General features: G+C 43.8%; 1 protein-coding gene across 1 annotated transcript in view; it reads left to right on the top strand.

The window, feature by feature from the left end:
• Positions 1 to 15,793, top strand: part of pitpnm3 (PITPNM family member 3) — a 138,150-nt gene that overhangs the window by 112,640 nt on the left and 9,717 nt on the right. Inside the window, exons 11-13 of the mRNA XM_070436713.1 lie at positions 7,714 to 7,908; positions 8,925 to 9,073; positions 11,343 to 11,459. Coding sequence (XP_070292814.1) covers positions 7,714 to 7,908; positions 8,925 to 9,073; positions 11,343 to 11,459 — 461 coding nt within the window. The remainder of the gene's footprint in view (positions 1 to 7,713; positions 7,909 to 8,924; positions 9,074 to 11,342; positions 11,460 to 15,793) is intronic.

Raw genomic sequence — 15,793 nt, 5'->3', positions numbered from 1 at the left:
CTCTGTCACACTGGCTATGAGAGGCAGCGGGTAACTGTACTTCACTGTGATCTGATTTATACCTCGATAGTCAATACACGGGTGTAAACCTCCATCCTTCTTCTTCACAAAAGAAACTCGAGGAGGCAGGTGAAGTGGAATGCCAAATGTATCCCTGCCCAGAGATTCGGAGACATATGTTTCCATAGCCGCCGTCTCCTCCTGTGACAAAGGATACACGTGACTCCTGGGAAGTGCTCCGTCTACCAGGAGATTTGTCGCACAATCCCCCCGTCGATGGGGTGGTAATTGAGTCGCCTTCTTTTTACAGAAGGCGAGAGCCAAATTGGCATATTCAGGGGGGATGTGCATGGTGGAGACCTGGTTTGGACTCTCCACCGTAGTTGCACATATGGAAACACCTACACACCTCCCTGAGCACTGACGTGACCATCCCTTGAGAGCCCCCTGTTTCCACGAAATAGTGGGGTCATTATCGGCCAACCAGGGACGCCCCAACACCACAGGAAATGCAGGTGAATTGATCAGAAAGAGACTAGTTCTCTCCTTATGATCCCCCTGCGTTATCAAACTTAGTGGAGCTGTGACCTCCCTGATCAGTCCGGACCCTAAAGGACGACTATCTAAGGCATGTACAGGGAAGGGCACATCAACAGGAACAATAGAGATCCCTAATCTAATTGCAAATGAACGATCAATAAAGTTCCCAGCTGCACCTGAATCTACTAGCGCCTTATGCTGGGAATGCGGGGAACACTCAGGAATTTTTATATATACACACATGTGCGAAACAGGAAGCTCTGGGTGAGTCGGGTGCCTACTCACCTGGGATGATCCACCAGTGCCCTGCCTGCTGCCTCGACTCCCTGGAGAACCTCCCCAGCACCGACCAGCAGTGTGTCCTCTGCGGCCACAGGTGGTGCAGGGAATGGCCCCCCCTCCGGTCCCCCTCATAGCAGCACCTCCTAGCTCCATTGGTGTCGGATCTGAGGTGCTGGGGGATGGAACTGACGGACCCCGATCCGGACGTCCGCGGGAGGCCAACAGGTTATCCAGCCTGATGGATAGGTCCACCAGCTGGTCAAAGGTAAGGGTGGTGTCCCTGCAGGCTAGCTCCCTACGAACGTCCTCGCGTAGACTACACATGTAGTGGTCGATCAGGGCCCGCTCACTCCATCCCGAGCCGGCGGCCAGAGTTCGAAAGTCCAGAGCGAAGTCTTGTGCGCTGCTCATCCCCTGTCTGAGATGATACAAGCGTTCCCCCGCCGCTCTCCCTTCAGGTGGATGATCGAAAACCACCCGGAAGCAGCGGGTAAAATCCTCATAATTGTCCAACGTCGGTCCTTCCCTTCCCCAGACTGCGTTGGCCCATTCGAGTGCTCTACCAGTCAGACAGGAGATGAGGGCGTTTACACTCTCACATCCTGAAGGAGCTGGGTGAACGGTTGCCAGGTAGAGCCCCTGCTGGAGTAGGAACCCCTGGCACCCGGCAGCCGTTCCATCGTATACCCCCGGGAGCGCGAGCCGAATCCCACTGGATCCAGGGGAAGGATAGGTGGACAGCGGTGTGGGTTGTTGTGGGAGCTGGGGTGATGATGATGGGGTTGCTGGAAAAACCCCTCTCTCCCATCGCTCCATGGCTTGCTGGACGCGCTCCTCCATAGGTAGAGGAGGGCTGTGTGCTCCTGCTGACTCCATTATATGGTGCGTGTTTCTGTCAGCGTCTAGGTGATGTGGGTAAGGCGGAGTCAGGCGCAGGACACAGAGATGAGTAATAATTGTAACTTTACTCAAAAATAATCTTCCAACAAGGAGAACAAAAATCCAGAATCACATAAACGAGACAACTGACAACAATAAACACGCACAAAACCATGATGGCTCCAGAGGGTTAAATAGGGAAATAATTCAAACGTAATGGGAACCAGGTGTGTACAATACAGACAAAACAAATGGAAAAAGAAATGTAGATCGGTGGAGGCTAGAAAGCCGGTGACGTCGACCGCCCGAACAAGGAGAGGCACCAACTTCGGTGGAAGTCGTGAGATCTGGAGAGACCTGACAATAGTTGTGCAGCATCGCTCCCCATCCAACCTAACACAGCTTTAGAGTCCGGTTGGTTCATCCTTGGGAGCAATTTCCAAACGCCTGAAGGAACCACGTTCATCTGTATAAACAATAGTACGCAAGTATAAACACCATGGGACCACGCAGCCGTCATACCACTCAGGAAGGAGACGTGTTCTGTCTCCTAGAGATGAACGTACTTTGGTGCGAAAAGTGCAAATCAATCCCAGAACAGGGGACCATGGGGGTGGCAGCATCATGTTGTGGGGGTGCTTTGCTGCAGGGTGGGCTGGTGCACTTCACAAAATAGATGGCATCATGAGGGAGGAAAATTATGTGGATATATTGAAGCAACATCTCAAGTCATCAGTCAGGAAGTTAAAGATTGGTCGCAAATGAGTCGTCCAAATGGACAATAACCCCAAGCATACTTCCAAAGTTGTGGCAAAATGGCTTAAGGACAACAAAGTCAAGGTATTGGAGTGGTCATCATAAAGTCCTGACCTCAATCCTATAGAAAATTTGTGGGCAGAACTGTAAAAGCGTGTGTGAGCAAGGAGGCCTAAAAACCGGTCTCAGTTACACCAGCTCTGTCAGGAGGAATGGGCCAYAATTCACCCAACTTATTGTGGGAAGCTTGTGGAAGACTACCTGAAATGTTTGACCCAAGTTAAACAATTTAAAGGCAATGCTACCAAATACTAATTGAGTGTATGTAAACTTCTGACCCACTGGGAATGTGATGAAAGAAATACAATCTGAAATAAATAATTCTCTCTACTATTATTCTGACATTACACATTCTTAAAATAAAGTGGTGATCCTAACTGACCTAAGACAGGGAATTTTTACTAGGTTTTAATGTCAGGAATTGTGAAAAAAGGAGTTTAAATGTATTTGGCAAATGTGTATGTAAACTTCCCAACTTCAACTGTAAATAACCATAAAAATGGGTTGTTTTTACAGTGGTGTTTGTTCTTCACTGGTTGACCTTTTCTTCTGGCAACAGGTCACAAATCTTACTGCTGTGATGGCACACTGTGGTATTTCACCCAGTAGATATGGGAGTTTATCAAAATTGGGTTTGTTTACGAATTCTTTGTAGGTCTGTGTAATCTGAGGGAAATATGTGTCTCGAATATGGTCATACATTGGGCAGGAGGTTAGGAAGTGCAGCTCAGTTTCCATCTCATTTTGTGGGCAGTGTGCACATAGCCTGTCTTCTCTTGAGAGCCAGGTCTGTCTACGTGGCCTTTCTCAATAGCAAGGCTATGCTCACTGAGTCTGTACATAGTCAAAGCTTTCCTTAAGTTTGGGTCAGTCACAGTGGTCAGGTATTCTGCCACTGTGTACTCTCTGTTGAGGGCCAAATATCATTCTAGTTTGCTCTGTTTTTTTGTTAATTCTTTCCAATGTGTCAAGTAATTATCTTTTTGTTTTCTCTTGATTTGGTTGTGTCTAATTGTGCTGCTGTCCTAGAGCTCTGTGGGGTGTGTTTGTGTTTGTGAACAGAGCCCCAGGACCAGCTTGCTTAGGGGACTCTTCTCCAGGTAAATCTTTCTGTAGGTGATGGCTTTGTTATGGAAGGTTTGGGAATCGCTTCCTTTTAGGTGGTTGTAGAATTTAACAGCTCTTTTCTGGATTTTGATAATTAGCCGGTATCGGCCTAATTCTACTCTGCATGCATTATTTGGTGTTTTACGTGGTACACAGAGGATATTTTTGCAGAATTCTGCATGCAGAGTCTCAATCATCTCTCTCTCAGTCACTCTCTCAACTTCTGTTTCTCCTCCAGCAAACAGAGGTTGCTGGTGTTGTTGCTTTCTCTCAACAGAGAGTGCGTCACAGTCAGTGTCCCCTGTCTGTGTGCAGTGTGCTGTGAAAGTCCCCACTAACACTAAAGTGACAGAGGATGAGGGCTCCACTGAGAGTAGAAGGAACGGGGCTCATTAAAAATAGAAGATGTGTGTGTGTGTGTGCGTGCGTGCATGCGTGCGCACGCATGTGTTGTGTCAGGGTCAGTAGATTGTGGTGTCGGACATTTGGCCTGCAGCATTTTCATTTAAAGAACATTTGAGAAATGTACTGTACCCATATGGATTGGGTGCGTAATGGTGTTCAGAATGACAAAAAMAACATTTAGATTATGGTTATTCATCTTAACCATACATGCAACTCGACGATGCAAGGACATTTAGAAACGGGGAGATCTAAAGATGCAATAACTAGCATGGATTGCTATTATGACTAGAATTGTGCCATTGGCTACTGGAGAAAGAAGCCTCCCTACCGTTTCGTATATGCACTTGAATGGCGAATAGTAAGCGCACTTCAATTGACAAATAAAGCTCTTTTTAGTAGCTCTTTTTAATTGTGGCCATCAAAATCGTTTTTAACACGCGATTGCATTTAGAATGGTTACGTAATCATTGGGCTTATAAAAGCACGTTTCACTCCAGCAGCAACATGAGCTGTTTGAGGAGCTGTAGCAGCTCATAGGCTCTGTATCTGTACACTGTGCTCGTGTGATAAACATAACGACTAACGAAAATACACACGCGGCAATTGAATTCCACAAAATTATGCAAATGAACCTATAGACTGATAAGGATGAGCGGTCAAATATATTTCCATTGACAGGTTTTTCCAACAATGAATAGGATTTTGCAATGGGATTTTTATTATTCTCCCTGTTGGCTGGCACCAGTTTTATTTATCAGCTTTTAATTTTTTGATAGGCTAATGGAACCCTAGTCTGTGTGTGTGTGTGTGTGTATGTGTGTGTGTGTGTGTGTGTGTGTGTGTGTGTGTGTGTGTGTGTGTGTTTGTGTGTGTGTATGTGTGTGCACGTGGGTCCATGCATGTGCTTGCGTACATGCATTTGTAAAAGGATACAACAGATTAAGGAAAATATCTGTCACACCCAGTCACATTTTTACACCAATTGCCATACAACAAAACACTATTTTCACTCTCCCATAGACACACACACTCTAGTATGCTGATTGTTTATTTTCCAACATTTACTTAGCCCTGTGTGACACTGTGAATATGTATGTGACCATCCTTGCCACCTTTCCCCATGCCTATAAAAAGACCAGTCTAAACTGTTAGTTTTTCTTGGCCACCATAACGGCAGGCCTGTATTAGCTCCACCTGATTCCCCCACACGCCTGCCGGGGAAAGCAGCCTGGAGTTTGTATTCTGCGGCGGTTGCCAGTCCCTTACAGACAGGGGAAATTAGACTGACAGCCGAGTAGTGTGGAGGAGCACCCGATGCTTTGTTTAAATGCTCCACTAAAGGTCACAGCGGCAGCAACACGCAAAGAGTTAACCTCACTGGAATGGATTGCGTAATGACAGTAGACATCCTTTAATTAAGGACCGAGCTGATAGACGATGGCTCACAATAACATATTTTGATATGCAGACATGCAAACACACAGGAATAGAGTCACATAAACACACACACACACACACACACACACGGACCATGTTCTCATTGTGTATCTCCATATCCTGGCATCCATGTTGCTCTCTCAAACTGTTCTCCCCTCATCCCCTCCCCCCTGCTGCCCATAATAGAAATCATCCAGCCTTTCTGTGTTCTACTGGCCCTACCATAATGTAAAAACAAAATACCTGGCTACTGATGGATCCACTGGTTCAACTTGGAGAGGCCATAGCCTGCTGAGAACATGTCATCAAACAGYGTCTYGTCCACCCTCTACATCTGTGGCATCCAGTGATTCACCGCTCGGTAACCAGTAATCACCCACATATACACATACATGCATGAGAACACGCACGCACGCCTTAAATATGCCTGTGTTTAATGGAACGTTCTCCAGGTAGACACTCAGACTGTCGGTTCCTTTCAGAGTCAATGTTAAATGTAATGTGATAGATTACCATGCAATACTGCAAGAGCCTTACATGTAACTGAGACAGAGGACAGACCGACAACAGACTGTCTCCATCACAAATGGGACCCTATTCCCTATAGTGCACTTCTTTTGAAAAGGGCCCTGGTCAAAAGTAGTGCACTATATAGAGAATAGGGTGCCATTTGGGACTCACACAAAGGATATTGGATATTGGATATTGTTATTGGGTTGCTTTTATGGATATTGATATGTCAAGGCTTTTCTTTTCTTTTTTACACTCAATTCACTGGCTTTGTCCTTCCCCTCCCTCTTTCTGTCTACAGTACAGTACACCATAGCATAGTTGTTACAGCAGGCTAATGATAATGTTGCCAGAGCTGGAGAATTGATTGGAACAACGTGGATGCACTCATATAACCTATACTACAGATAGCCTTTACTACAGCCTTTCATTACAATAAACAACAACGCTGTACTGTAACCATGCCAACCATACCTGAGCCCTACTCATGCTGCTMCCAGAGACAGAGAGTATATTGTCAAGCTATTACAGACATATAAAATGGAAAGGAAATAGAAGAAAAGGCTCAAATAAGGGGTTAAGAACAAATCCACGTAGAATGAACAGTTCAATTGAATTGGATGAAGAGAAAATACATTGGCCTCAACATGTCTAGGAAACGATGACACATTTCCCTTGTAGTCTATCTGTCTCTCTCTTTTCTCTTCATTGCTCTCTCTTATACTACCTCTCTCTCTCCCTCCCACTCTCCTTCTTTATTCCAGAGAGGCTCCTGTGAAGTTCAACATAAATGTATCATTGAACAGAGGGAGCAGTCACTTGTCTCTCTAAGAATGATATTATTGATCTGCTACGAGTATGCCATGTCTTGTAAAGACTATCCTACAGGTCCATGTTCTCTGATACAACCATATATATCACGGGGGAAATACAAGTTTCCTCCTTCAGTCTACGGGACAAAACATACACATCCGTCCAAAAATAAAGGTGATGAGTAACTAGGTCCATCTGGGCTGTAGTGTAGTTGTTTACAGTTTCCCTCACTGACCTCTCTCTCTCAGCTCCTGGGGTTGGGTGTTTTGATTGGTCATCACCATCGGTCACAATCCCTGGATCATTACAAGCCCAACCTAATTACCTGACACTGTGTGTGTGTCCAAGGCTTTCCTCTAGGATGCACAAAACAAGATAATACCACATACTAGCATATTGGACCATATAACAGTATTGCATTTTTTATTTAAAACTMTACCCCTTTTTCTCCCAATTTCGTGATATCCAATTGGTAATTACAGTCTTGTCCCATCGCTGCAACTCCCGTACGGACTCGGGAGAGGCGAAGATCGAGAGCAATGCGTCCTCCGAAAAACAACCCATCCAAGCCACACTGCTTCTTGACACACTGCGCGCTTAACCCAGAAMCCTGCTGCACCAACYTGTTGGAGGAAACACCGTACAACTGACCACCGAAGTCAGCTTGCATGCYCCTGACCGCCACAAGGAGTCACTAGAGCGCGATGGGACAAGGACATCCCAGATCTGTAGTGACGCCTCCAGCACTGAGATGCAGTATATTAGACCGCTGTGCCACTCGGGACGCCCATAACAGTACTGATTCACAGAAAATGTTACTAGCTAATTGTTATATAATTAAACTCTCCCTCCCTCTCCCTCTCTCACTCTTTCTACCYCTCTCTCCCTCTGCCTCTCTCTCTCTCTGTCTCTCTGTCATTTTAGCTGACAGTATCCAAAGTCACCCAGAGGTTTTCCTGGAGGCAGAGCCCAGTCCTGGTGCCCCYACCATGCKCCCTTCCCCTGGGACAGACAGCAGTGGAAGGGGAGGAGGAGGAGGGCGCAGAGCCAGTGTGACCAGCGTGGACAGTGAGACGTCCTTCTGCTCTGTGGGCCGGATGAGTAGCACCATCACCAACAGTGAGTGGGAGAGAGAATGAAAGAGAGACAGGAGAGAGGGAGAGAGAGGCAGAGAGAAATGGCAAAAGAGAGAGAGAGGACAAGATAGAGAAAGAAAGAAAGAGAAAGGCAGTGATATGAAAAGAGAGAGAGATATAGAGAGAAAGAGGCAGAGGGAGAGAGAAAGAAGCACAGAGAGAGAGAGAGAAAAGAAGCACGAGAGAGAGAGAGAGAAAGAAGCATAGAGAGAGAGAAAGAAGTGAGGAGAAGAAGATAAGAAGAAAGCATGAGAGAGACAGCAAGAGAGAAGAGAGAGAGAGAAGAGAGAGAGAGAGAAGAGAAGAGAAGAACATAGAGAGAGAGGAAAGAGAAAGAAGCATATAGAGAGAGAGAGAAAAGAAGACAGAGAGGAGAGAAAAGAAGGTAGCAGAAGACATGGGGAGAGAGAGAGAGAGAAAAAGAACAGCAAGAGGACGAGAGAAAGAGAAGAACAGAGAGAGAGGAGAGAAAGCACATAAAGAGAGAGAAAGAGGTTTAGAAGAGAGAGACAGAGAGAGGTGGAGACTGCTCATTAGGATCAGAGGAAAAGACACATTGGGGCTACGCTCTATACATTATTAATCATCATTATCTACGGTGGGTACATATAGCCAGCCTCCCAGATTTTACCTCAGATTAACCTACTTCTATTGCTATACTGTGGTGCCTAAAAGACCAGATGAATAATACCATTAGTATCCACAAATCACTTCAAATAACTCCAAGAAAACCTTATTATCTTGATATTCCTGTGTTCATTCTCCCCCTTCTGTGTGTTTCTCTCTCTCTCTCTCTCTCTCTCTCGCTCGTCTCTCTCTTTTTGTTTGTGTGTGTGTGTGTGTGTGTGTGTGTGTGTGTGTGTGTGTGTGTGTGTGTGTGTGTGTGTGTGTGTGTGTGTGTGTGTGTGTGTGTGTGTGTGTGTGTGTGTGTGTGTGTGTGTGTGTGTGTGTGTGTGTGCGCGTGTGGTTTGTGTTTGCGCGCATGTGTGTGTGCCTCAGTTTCCAGTAGCTGGTGGGGCTCTAAGAGGTTGGACTATTCTCTGTACTGTCCAGACGTGTTGACCTCCTTCCCCACCGTGGCACTGCCTCATCTCTTTCATGCCTCCTATTGGGAGTCCACTGATGTAGCTGCGTTTCTGCTCCGACAGGTAACACCCACCCCTCCATATGTATATGTGTGTGTTTGTGGTTCTCGTGACTATTGAGCCTAGAATTCAGATACTGTATACCAACAGTCATTATTTGTGCWGGGGATTGTGGCTGTGTGTGRTTGCATGCCTGCATGCATATGTGTGTGTGAGGGTGTGTGTGTGTATTACGTGTATGTCGGAGGTGTGTGTGGATCTGCTCGTGATATCTTCAGACACTCGCAGATTGAATAAAACCAGCCAGTGTGTCGTGTCCAATTAAAACCCATCTGACCAGTGACAGCCTTTTAACATTGTCATTAGAGAGCAATGAGATATACTACATGGCTAAAAGTATGTGGACACCTGCTCGTTGAAAATCTCACTCCAAAATCATGAGCATTAATATGGAGTTGGTCCTCTGTTTGCTAATATAACAGCCTCCACTCTTCTGAGAAGGCTTTCCACTAGATGTTGGAATATTGCTGCGGAGACTTGCTTCCATTCAGCCACAAGACCATTAGTGAGGTCGTCCATTCGCCCAATGATGTTGGGCGATTAGGCCTGACTCGTAGTTGGAGTTCCAATTCATCCCAAAGGCTTTCAATGGGGTTGTTTACTAAATAAACTAAAGTAAAACATTTAATAAAATGGAACATCGATACCGAGTCATTGTGCAAGGGTACAGGTTAGCTGAGGTAATTTGTGCATGTGGGTAGGGGTAAAGTGACTATGCATAAACAGTGATTAACAGCAGTGTAAAAACATGGGGGGGTCAATGCAAATAGTCCGGTTAGCCATTTTATTAATTGTTCTGGAGTCTTTGACGATTTTTTGGGCCTTCCTCTGACACCACCTAGTATATAGGTCCTGGATGGCAGGAAGCTTGGCCCCAGTGATGTACTGGGCCGTACGCACTATCCTCTGTAGCGCTTACGGTCGGATGCCGAGCAGTTGCCATACCTGGCGGTGATGCAACCGGTCAGGATGCTCTCGATGGTGCAGCTGTAGAACATTTTGAAGATCTTGGGACCCATGTCAAATCTTTTCAGTCTCCTGAGGGGGAATTGTGGGCACTATGGTGTTGAACGCTGAGCTGTAGTCAATGAACAGCATTCTCACATAGGTGTTCCTTTTGTCCAGGTGGGAAAGGGCAGATATTTTTTTATGGTGATTGCATGGTTGTGTGCTCGATTTTATACACCTGTCAGCAACCGGTGTGGCTGAAATAGCTGAATCCACTAATTTGAAGGGGTGTCCACATACTTTAAGGAGAAGAGACCAGAGCACCCTCCCAATACAGTAAGGGGTTGTGTCTCAAATTGCACCCTATTCCCTATATAGTGCACTACTTTTGACCAGGACCCATAGGGCTCTGGTTAAAAGTAGTGCTCGATATAGGGAATAAGGTGCTATTTGGAAAGTGCACCCATGGTGTTGGCTGCTGCGGAACCTCAGTCTTTTGTGTGGGAGAGTGACGTGAGGGGAATCAGAGAGTACACAGGAAATAAGATGTATTATCTATCTCTGCCATGAAGATAATAAACTGACTGATTGTTATCTTGGATCAGTGGGTTTCAGCTCCAATCGATATCCTATCATGGAAATGGATACGGACCTTATGATTCGCATCAAGCTTACTTCCAGTGGTTCGCACAAACTTACTGCCCTTTTCATTTATTTACTGTACTGTACTTAATGGCTGGTCTAGTGAAATCAATTACCTATTCTTACATAATTGCTGTGTAATAAGAGGTTGAATCTTAAACTGGGATCTCGTTAATACAGTCATGGAGTAGAGCTCCTTCTCTCACTGCAACCTCTCCTCTCCTCTCCTCTACTCTTTGGAAACACATCATTAGCCCTGCTGTTTCATTAGCCTGGCTACACATTGATTAGGCTAAAGATAGACAGGTTTTTCTTCTCAACTTCTGAGATTAAATGTACATAGCGTCCACTCCATAGCGGATCATCCTCTAGCTATCCTGTTAATACACCTCAATCTTCCTCTTGYCAAATGAGCTCCAGTTAGCATCTGTGACTGTGTACGCCTCAAGATAATGACAGTCCTTGTTTCATTCTCTCTAAAGTGTGTTTGAGCACCAGAGGATGAGTATTCCATATAATTGTTTTGTCTGTAGGTCGTGTGACACTCCACTGATAAATGTGCATCAGGTGCCTAAATGTAGACTAGGGATTCTGTTTGAGAAGTGCCGTCATACTGAGTGGACTAAGCCAGCGGTGGATTAATGGAATGTGTGCGTGCGTGCTTGTGTGTGTGTTCATGTAGCTCATACGATGCGACAGTGTGAAGGCCCAGGAAGCTGACAGCAAGGACTCAGACCCCTTCTCTCCATCCAGCCCACGGGAGAAGTGGCTTCGCAGGAGGACGCATGTCAAACTGAAGGTGAGGAAACCAACATGACTTATTAATGGAAGATAAAGGACAGTTCAGTAGGAAGTGTTTTAGCCCCACACTGTTGATTCTATGGCTATGTCCGAAATGGCACCCTATTCCCTATATAGTGCACTGCTTTTGACCAGGGCTCTGGATAAAAGAAGTGCGCTATATAGAGAATAGGGTCCCATTTGGGACAGATTTGGGACTACTGTTTGTATTGTAGAAAGAAGCCATTTGTAGTACGTTCAATCGCTTTATGAGGAAATTCCAATAAATATTGAATCATCTTTAGTTGAAGTCCGCTCGAGACGTTCAAACATTTTATAATTGTTATCTCTCAGTCAGAGACAAAGCGATAAGGACGTGTGCGCACACACACACACCACACACACACACACACACACACACACACACACACACACACCACACACACACACACACACACACACACACACACACACACCACACACACACACACACACACACACACACACACACACACACACACACACACACACCAACTTATGCACATCACTTTTACCATCAGCTTCACACATCTTTTCACAGCTTGAAACATGTTTGCCTCAATAGCCTTGGTCTCCTATAGATTAACATTAAAATACACAGACACTAAATGGGCAATTTATTTGCAATTGTTGCTTGTGTGTCAGTGTGTGGGCTGAGACTAGAATGTCGGAAAAAAGACTGTTTCATCTTCGATCATTGATGCTAGCACAACAAAACAATTACCTGATGCTCCAGCATAAAAGACAACATGACTACTGCCATGCTGAAAGGTCAGCCCAGTCTATTTCTGGGACATCTTTTAGTCACAGTATATTCAAAGCAAATAATTCAATAACAATGGGCTTTTGTCCTGTTATATGATGTACTGCGTGGCCCACTGGAACCTATCCACAGTATATTTAAGGAAACTGGACATAGGTTTTATTGGACTGTGTCTTACATGCTCTGCTCCAGCCTCCAAGCCTGTGATCTGTCTCTTGTGTAAGTGGTAGAGGAGCAACAGCTGGAGGAGGAGCAGCTTGGAGAACATGACCGGAATATGATATCTGTTATAGCCGTACTGTTATACAGTCTCCTGGTGCCCTGTATAGACTTCATCTGGGCACTGCCAGCTCATCCAGGGAAAAGTGATACCATTCAGAGGGCCCTGCCTGGCATCAGTGACGCTGTGACTTCAGTTCACTATCCTGGTAAGGGGCTCTTTGTCACTGATGGAGTGGGGCCACCGCTGTAAGACAGGGGTCTGCCTCTRTTCTCCATCTCCTCCTCTCAGTGTGTGTTGGAGGGCAAGGTGAACTCACCACTCACCCAGTGTGATAGTGATATGTTCTGCTATTTTCCCATAAGACAGGCATTCATGCAGAGAGATTCAGCAGTGACCTGTAGTAGAGACATGTGGCAAATGTCCAGATATTAGAATCAATCTGGCCTTTCAGCCTATTCACAGACAGTGCTGCAGGCAGGCCATGCCAGTGTGTAGAAGTCTCTGTGTGTGTGTGTGTGTGTGTGTGTGTGTGTTGTGTGTGTGTGTGTGTGTGTGTGTGTGTGTGTGTGTGTGTGTGTGTGTGTGTGTGTGTGTGTGTGTGTGTGTGTGTTGTGTGTGTGTGTGTGTGTGTGTGTGTGTGTGTGTGTGTGTGTGTGTGGTGTGTGTTATGTGGTGGTGTGTGTGTGTGTGTGTGTGTTGTGTCATGCTGAGATGCCACAGCTTCAGCATGGCTCAGTACTGGCACAGATTAATTATTGACAAACTTAATCAAAATGCAAATTGCGTTGTGTCTGGAAATGTTTAATTGCTTCATTAGATGACATTAGCTGGGGTCCCACTATTCATGATACAGGGACTACCACATCAGTCTACACCATATAGTATGTTAGTGTGCTCAAACTAGGCTCATGGAGCTATATTGTAAGAGTATTACGTAGACCTTGATACAGTTCCTCACATTCCTGTTTTTTCTTTGAATTGGATATTATTTTTGTCCATGCAGCTTGTTCTTCATTAGGGTATGTGTGTGATGCCCACTGAATGAAAGGTTTCAGTGACTGTAGGAAGTCTGTTTAGGAACATCAAGATATTAAAATATACTGATATCATTGTTTTCCTTTAGATTTTGTAACCAAACAGTCAAATCGCAGGAATTCCAATCACTGTTCTTGGTGCTGTCTCCACTTGTAGCCTAGGCTATTTTACTGTTTGTTTGTTTACCATTCACGTGGTAAAGTCAGTAACAGTGCCCATGTTAATTAGCGGATGGTAGGCTTATCTTTATTATAACGTTTGGGCAATGTTCAATTGTCCATGGCTCGAAACGCAGTGCATTTTCAAAAATGTGGATATGCAACGGTGGTGTAGTCAAATATGTCCATGTTGAAGCCAATAAAAACAAACTAGATAGGCTACATGTTTGTTATAACTAGGTCTATTGTAGGGTTACTGTATGTTATAACTAGGTCTATTGTAGGGTTACTGTATGTTATAACTAGGTCTATTGTAGGGTTACTGGTATGTTATAAACTAGGTCTATTGTAGGGTTACTGTATGTTATAACTAGGTCTATTGTAGGGTTACTGTATGTTATAACTAGGCTATTGTAGGGTTACTGTATGTTATAACTAGGTCATATGTAGGGTTACTGTATGTTATAACTAGCGTCTATGTGTAGGGTTACTGTATGTTATAACTAGGTCTATTGTAGGTTACTGTATGTTATAACTAGTCTATTGTGGGTTACTGTATGTTATAACTAGAGTCCAATTGTAGGGTTACTGTATGTTATAACTAGGTCTATTGTAGGGTTTACTGTATGTTATACTAGGTCTATTTAGGGTTACTGTATGTAACTAGCTATTTTAGGGTATTACTGTATGTTATAACTAGGTCTTATTGTAGGGTTACTGTATGTTATAACTAGGTCTATTGTAGGGTTACTGTTGATGTTTGTTATTATAACTAGGTCTATTGTAGGGTTACTGTATGTTATAACTAGGTCTATTGTAGGGTTACTGTATGTTATAACTAGGTCTTTGTGGGTTAATAGTAGGTTACTGTATGTTATAACTAGGGTCTATTGTAGGGTTACTGTATGTTATAACTAGGTCTATTGTAGGGTTACTGTATGTTATAACTAGGTCTATTGTAGGTTACCTGTATGTTTATAACTAGTGTCATTTTAGGGTTACTGATGTTATAACTAGTCTATTGTAGGTTACTGAAGTTATAACTAGGTCTATTGTAGGGTTACTGTTTGTTATAACTAGGTCTATTGTAGGGTTACTGTATGTTATAACTAGGTCTATTGTTAGGTTTACTGTATGTTATTAACTAGGTCTATTGTAGAGGTACTGTATGTTATAACTAGGTCTATTGTAAGGTTACTGTATGTTATAACTAGGTCTATTGTAGGGTTACTGTATGTTATAACTAGGTCTATTGTAGGGTTACTGATGTTATAACTAGGTCTATTGTAGGGTTACTGTAGTTTAACTAGGTCTATTGTAGGGTTACGAATGTTATAACTAGGTTTATTGTAGGGTTACTGTTTTGTTATAACTACGTTTATTGTAGGGTTATCTGAATGTTAAACTAGGTCTATTGTAGGGTTACGTATGTTGTTTATAACTAGGTCTATGTAGGGTTACTGTATGTTATAACTAGGTCTATTGTAGGGTTACTGTATGTTCATAACTAGGTCTATTGTCAGGGTGCTGTATGTTTAGTAACTAGTTGTATATTGCTTAGGGTTACTGTATGTTATAACTAGTCTATTCTAGGGTACTGGATGTTATAACTAGGTCTAGTGTAGGGCTTACTGTTATGTTATAACTAGGTCTATTTTAGGGTTACTGTATGTTATAACTAGGTCTATTTTAGGGGTTAGCTGTATTGTATAACTAGGTATATTGTAGGGTTACTGTATGTTATAACTAGGTCTATTGTAGGGTTACTGTATGTTATTAACTAGGTTCTATTTTAGGGTTACTGTATTTTATAACTAGGTCTATTAGGGTTACTTGTATGTTATAACTAGGCTCTATTTTAGGGTTACTGTATGTTATATAACTAGCGCTATTTTAGGGTTACTGTATGTTATAACCAGGTCTATTTTAGGGTTACTGTATGTTATAAACTAGGTCTATTGTAGGGTTACTGGTATGTATAAACTAGGTCTATTGGTAGGGTTACTGTATGTTAACTAGGTATATTGTAGGTTACTGTATGTTTGTTAATAACTAGGTCTATTGTAGGGTTACTGTTATGTTATAACTAGGTCTATTGTAGGGTTACGTTATGTTATAACTAGGTCTATGTAGGT

Source organism: Salvelinus sp. IW2-2015, linkage group LG4p, assembly GCF_002910315.2.
Source record: "Salvelinus sp. IW2-2015 linkage group LG4p, ASM291031v2, whole genome shotgun sequence".
NCBI lineage: Eukaryota > Metazoa > Chordata > Actinopteri > Salmoniformes > Salmonidae > Salvelinus > Salvelinus sp. IW2-2015.
The sequence above is the reverse complement of the archived record's forward strand: the minus strand, read 5'-3'. Positions and strand labels throughout refer to the sequence as shown.